The 5,835-nt window shown below is 42.7% G+C and overlaps 1 protein-coding gene across 1 annotated transcript in view; it reads right to left on the minus strand.

The window, feature by feature from the left end:
* bmp4 (bone morphogenetic protein 4) overlaps nucleotides 1-5,835 on the minus strand; it is a 10,026-nt gene that overhangs the window by 2,881 nt on the left and 1,310 nt on the right. The window contains exons 2-3 of the mRNA XM_005723762.1: nucleotides 2,944-3,066; nucleotides 1,935-2,299 (exon numbers count right to left, since the gene is read on the minus strand). Of these exons, the coding sequence (XP_005723819.1) occupies nucleotides 1,935-2,292 (358 nt within the window). The 5' untranslated portion in view covers nucleotides 2,293-2,299; nucleotides 2,944-3,066. The remainder of the gene's footprint in view (nucleotides 1-1,934; nucleotides 2,300-2,943; nucleotides 3,067-5,835) is intronic.

Below are 5,835 nucleotides of genomic sequence, written 5' to 3' on the forward strand. Positions count from 1 at the left end.
TAAATGTATATCGTCCGTGTTTTCTTATCTATCTTTAAGGATTATCCTGCCCTTCTTTCAATGCCTTTCTCTGAGCACTTTGCTGAAACATGCATTACAAGGAGGGTGGTGATTAACGTACCACAGCTACAGTATAAACACAGTGGAGGCTCCCTATTCCACGCACAGTCTGCAGATTTCTGGCAAGATCATCATTGTTGGGGAAAGGAATGTTGTGTCTACTATTTTCCTGCTCAATCCACCCCTGTTATTTCACACCCAGGCCCTAATCTTACCCAGGTGGTTCTCATTATTAAAACCTGCTGTGTTTTTGATTAGCTCTGCAGTTTATTCACTTAAGACATTTATCATTTTCATCATGAATAATCATTAAGGAGTCAGACAGTACAGGAGAATCTCATTTATCTGAAGCCGGTGGGAAAGGAGGTGTTGCGAGAAGACGCGGTGCGTATTCAAATCCTCAACCAAATCAGATTTGAAGTGGGCACTAACACACTTCGTAACTTATGTAAAACACAGAGATGCCATCAATTAGACCCAGTCAATAAACGTGCCATCTGAATTCAAGGTTAGAGGTTACACAGTTTAACCTGCCTATAAACATGTCTCTTCACATAATCATCCATCTGTTGCAGGCTGCAGTGCCTCCCTATGTTTTGGACAGATCATTTAACTGAGTCATACCATCACACAATGGCACTGCCATGAAAGCGAGAACTGCCACTCTTAAGGCTTCAGAGCATATTATTAACATAGTTTAGTAAATCAGAAGAAGGGTAAATGCTTGTAGAGGAGTAGAAACCGATGCACAAGCACACATGTGCGCGTGTTCACATTGCATCATATGCAGAAGTTCCTGTACTAGCGGTGGTGCGCTTCCTTTTCTTGCTAGCCTTGCTACGCTACCATTTGAGTTCATGTGGCCGTGCGCTACCTTAGCAACACGTCTGGCAAGGCTGACTCATCCCTCCTTCCTCACTCCCCTCTCTATCCATAAATTATTCCCAGTTTTCTCAGTTATCCATGGTACAATTGAGTTCCTTGCTGACTAACAGTGATACATCATTTTCCTTCTTTTCCAAACACATTATCTTTTCAAACTCAGCTTACGTTTCACAGATCACTCAAACTGGACTTTCTCCAAGCCCAGAGAAACCTCTGCATTTGATGCTAAAACGGATCAGTCACAATAAACAGAAACCCTTCTAATGTTCCACTCTGTCTATCACACCAGCTTTTTGAGGCCATTTTTCCATCTCGCCAAAGAGTTGCGAGCATCTGCTCTCAGCACCCACATTGTTGGCAGTAGGGGCTTTATTTAGAAGTCTGCAGAGTAGCATTAAAGATAATTGTATGTTGAAGAAGGTCCTTCTAAAAGAGCCCTCCATATAAACTGGAGACATGAGAGAGGAGCACACTACAATTCCCGTCCAAGAACGGGCTTTTTAAAGCCGTGTTCTCCTGGGTGGGGTGAGAAGTGTAAGTCAGTAATATGGAGGTATGCTTTTACTTCAGCTGCTAACCAAACACACAGAGCTTTGTCAAATTAGGCTCTTGAGAGCTTGTCTAGCAGATTTTTTTTTGCCCCTCTGTAGACAGTGTTTGGTGACCACATCCTTAGATTCCTTGGTTATGGTGAGATGGGTGGAGCACTCTTACAATCATGTTTCAAGGGATGTCGGAAATGTGCTTTTTTTAAAACCCCGAATACTAAGCAAACCTCACCCATGCCAGCGCACTGCATTACCACCAAAACTATTGGAATGCTTGGCAACAGCGACCTTGCTGTAAGAGTGGTGTAATGGTTTGTGTGCTGACACTTGTATTTATCATCTCTCCTCCTACTAATGACATTCCTTCTTTCAGTTTTGTGCTCCTTAAAATTGTTTTTCTGGAGTTCATGTGATGCGAAAACCCCCTATTTTTTTGCTTACCTTCATGGTGGAAGCCCCTCACAGTGTTGGCCCGACTGGCTGACCTTTCTGGGTACTCAAAAGCAATGTCGTGCGCTCCGGCCTCCTCAGCCTCACCCGACTGTAGCCGATAAAGGTCCAGCAGGTAGCGGGGCACAGTGGCTGAACGACTGGGCCGCGGCCGCCTTTTGAGGCCGAACATATGCAGCAGCGTGGCCTCAAAGTCCCGCAACAGTTCATGGCTTTGAGCGGCCGAACGACCCTGCAGGCCAGGTACTTTCTTTTTTCCTTCTTCAGGTATCAGACTAGCATGGTTGCTCTCTCCCAGCAGGACTTGGCATATTAAAATGACCATCAGCATTCGATTACCAGGAATCATGATGTCTCTGGAGAGAGCAGCAGATGGAACAGGAAGATAAATGATTAAAAAAGGGCTAAATAGAGCAGATATAAAGGCAGCTATAAGATTTGTCTTACCCTCCATCCAAAACACCATTATTTTCTCTTGTATAAATGTTCCCACTAAAGGCAGACTAATTAGTTTCAATAGTCCAGTCTGCCTTGTTTACAGTAAAGTAGTCTCCGATCAGATAGACCATTTAGAGTTTATCTTTATCCTCCAAAGGTAAACAGCTAGCTCAAGAACCCATCTTTTTTTTTTTTTTGAATGGAATCTCAGGGCCATTCCTCCCCACTATCTCCCTTCCTCCTTGTCTCCTCCACTATAATTAGACAAATAAAAGAGGCAGCCCTGGGGTCTAAGCAAATTCTTAACTTGATAAAAAGTCTCGGTCTTAAGACATTCTGCTCAAACAAACCATGGCCCAAACCTGGGACATTGTGCCACACACTTATAAGAAAAAGCTCTTCCTCAGGCACGTGGCTCGCCCAACACCCCTTAGGGACCTTCAGTCCAAGTCTGGATAGACGCCACATAAATGAGTGAGTCAGCAGACAGAGAGAAGGGAGATGCAAGATTTAGCAGCGTGTCACATGCCGCAAATTGAAATGGCATGGCCCACTTACTTACCGACAGAAAATAAAGCATGGGGAAACAGTCCATGTTTGTTGGGAGCAGGCAATGGACCCGTTCTTCTAGGAAATGTCAGGTGGCGTTGGGTGGCTGCAAGAGAACTTTGAAGTGACCCTGTTCCTGAAAGATGAAGGCAAAAAACACAGGGATATTGTGAACTGACACTTGCAAACACTTGAGGTTGTTACATGGCATTTCTTCAAAGAGTAGCACAGGAGCTTGTGTATGTGTGTGTTTATTGGTGAGAGAGAGACCCAGTGTCTCTTTAAGGCTTATCATTTTGGCTGGTGGGTAAGCTAGCTATTTGCTGTAAGTGGAATGTAAGTAGGCATGTGCTACAACACAGACAGCAGATACCTAATGCTTGACACCCACCTTGGTAAGAAAATACAACTTATTCAACGCTTACATCTATTTCAGAGACACCCATTTGAAAAGCAGCTTCCTACTTTACATTAATGACAAGCTAAAAATCTGATTAGCGCCAGGTTCAACAGAAAAACGTCAGAACCCACAGAGCACAAAACAAGTCTGATCACAATTAGCAAACTCTTTATTCAAGATAAGAGGGCTGTTGGTTTACTAAAACTGAAAACCCACTCAGCCTTTACCCCTCCAAGCGACTGCGTTGACCTATTTTAGACAAGGAACTAAACAGATTCTTCTTAGAAGAGCTTCTCTTCCATTTTAGAGCTCACATGGGTTGTGACTCTGATGGCAGGACTTCTCTACTTTGATAACACTGTACATACAGTAGTACATTCACCACTGATGTATGCATGATATACTGAGCAGAATGTGCTTCTAGAAGACTAATTAAAAAAAATATATATAACACTTCCACACACAAAAAAGAACCACTTTCCAAAAAGGGAAAAGTCAGAGCTTTAACAGGCAGGTTTAACAAGAACAACATGGATCAAATGATTCAGTTTGTACACCTCATTTGAAGTGTTAAGTGCTGCTGAATCGCACTAACAAGGTTACTGAATTTTAAGTGACCACAACAACAGCATCATGGAACAAACACTCCAAAGTGACACAAGGCTTCGGTCATCATTTGGATCTTGTTCCACTGGAGCACAACCAAGAATTACTGCACAGTGAGGATGCATATTAGCTCACACTCTATCTGCGTGTGTGTGCGTGTGTCACATACAGTTTGTGTTTTTCAGCTTACTAGCATGCCTGGCTTCATATCTATGTGATTAACTTGCCTCCTGCATGCCTCACTATACATGCAATCTAGGATCTATTTCCCTAACGGTATTAGACGGTGACCTCCGGTTGACCCTCCTTTTCTCGGTCATGACACAAGATCCACTGTGCAAGAAGAGAGGGTGACATGCAGTGTGCACGCGCACGACTGCAAAACGCAGCCCATGCATTGACGTGCGTGTCCGCATAAGTGTGTGCCACCATTTGCATGTTCGTGAGAACTGCAGCAAAAAGAGTGAGGAGGATTCAGAACATGATCAGCTCTATTACCCATGGGGTGAGGGGATAAATGTGTGTGTGTGAGAGAGTCTGTGTGTGTACATCTCTGACAACAAACGTTCATTGTACAGAGAGGGCCTCTCCCATGATTACAGGGATTCATAGCACTCAAAAACACTGACCATACAGAACATCTTGTAACTGTAACCAGCCACTGACAAAGCTGCAGGCTAAAACAGACAGACACTCAAAATGGTGTGATGATGATGAAAGAAGATGTAAGGCAGACAGGGAGTAACGCTCAGCTCTGTGTCTCTCAAGCCAGTGTGCTCGTGTTTACTGGCCTGTTTTCACCAAGAGCGATAAGAAATAGTTTTACACCAAAATCTTAAAAAAACAACAACAGCAGCAAAAAAATCGCCACCCACACCTCTGCACTCATCATAAACGTGCAGTCATTTATTGCCCTCTCAATCAAACAAGCGAAAACAACATGAGATTATAAAACAAAGCTGGACACACAGAAAAGCTTTCCACTAAGTGACAGAAATACATTTTGCAGCAACCGTTGCAGACCAGGCTGCAATTAGGCTGCAGCAGTCAAACTGCCCTTGGCTTTGCTTGATCCCCCTTGGCCTCTCTCATTCGTTCTCTCTCTCTCTCTCTCTGTCTCTCTCTGACCAGAGATAATGTGATCAGACTATGCACATGGCTCTTCAGATGTGTTTCCTGAGGAATTTGACAGTGATGGTGGGAGGGAGGATGGGAATGAGGGAGGAAGAGAGGGAGGAGAGCAACAGGTCACTGTGGAACAGTGATTTTATCATTTTAGTCACAGGGTTCTACTTATTGATTGATCAGTGGCAATGTCTATGCTTAATTCCGGTTGCTGCCTGTATAATTAGAAGACATTTATGTCTTTGAATGGTAGTCCCAAAATAATGCCATGCTCTTGGAATGAGCAATAGGTAAAGAAAACACACACACACACACAACCCCAAATGTCAAACACTTTTTCTTTTTTTTCTTGTCTTTTTTTTTTTTGCTTTGTAGTAACCAAATTAACAAAGCTAAATAATAATATTTAACCAGTCAGCCTAACAAAATTCTATATTTTATGTGCAGGTTGGGATATTTTTTAAATTTCTCAAGCTCGAAATTACAACATACAATGATGTTTCTCTGGCATTATAAACGAAAGGCAAAAAGTCTGAGGGAAAAGATGAGGTGTGTGGGATTTTTTGATGTATCCTGTCGGGTTTTTTTCCTTTTATTGAAAAATAAGGGGGAACGTGTCAATGGCACGTTTTTTCTTTTAAATTAAAAGAAAAAAGTGTGTTGTTAATTGTGCGTTAATAACGGAAAACCCAGAACAATCAGACGGAGGCTGACAAGGAAAATGACCGAAAAAAATTAAAGCCATCACCAGAAGTGACATGTGACTTCTTTATA

Source organism: Pundamilia nyererei, unplaced genomic scaffold (assembly GCF_000239375.1).
Source record: "Pundamilia nyererei isolate P.nyererei 1_Seehausen unplaced genomic scaffold, PunNye1.0 scaffold00010, whole genome shotgun sequence".
NCBI lineage: Eukaryota > Metazoa > Chordata > Actinopteri > Cichliformes > Cichlidae > Pundamilia > Pundamilia nyererei.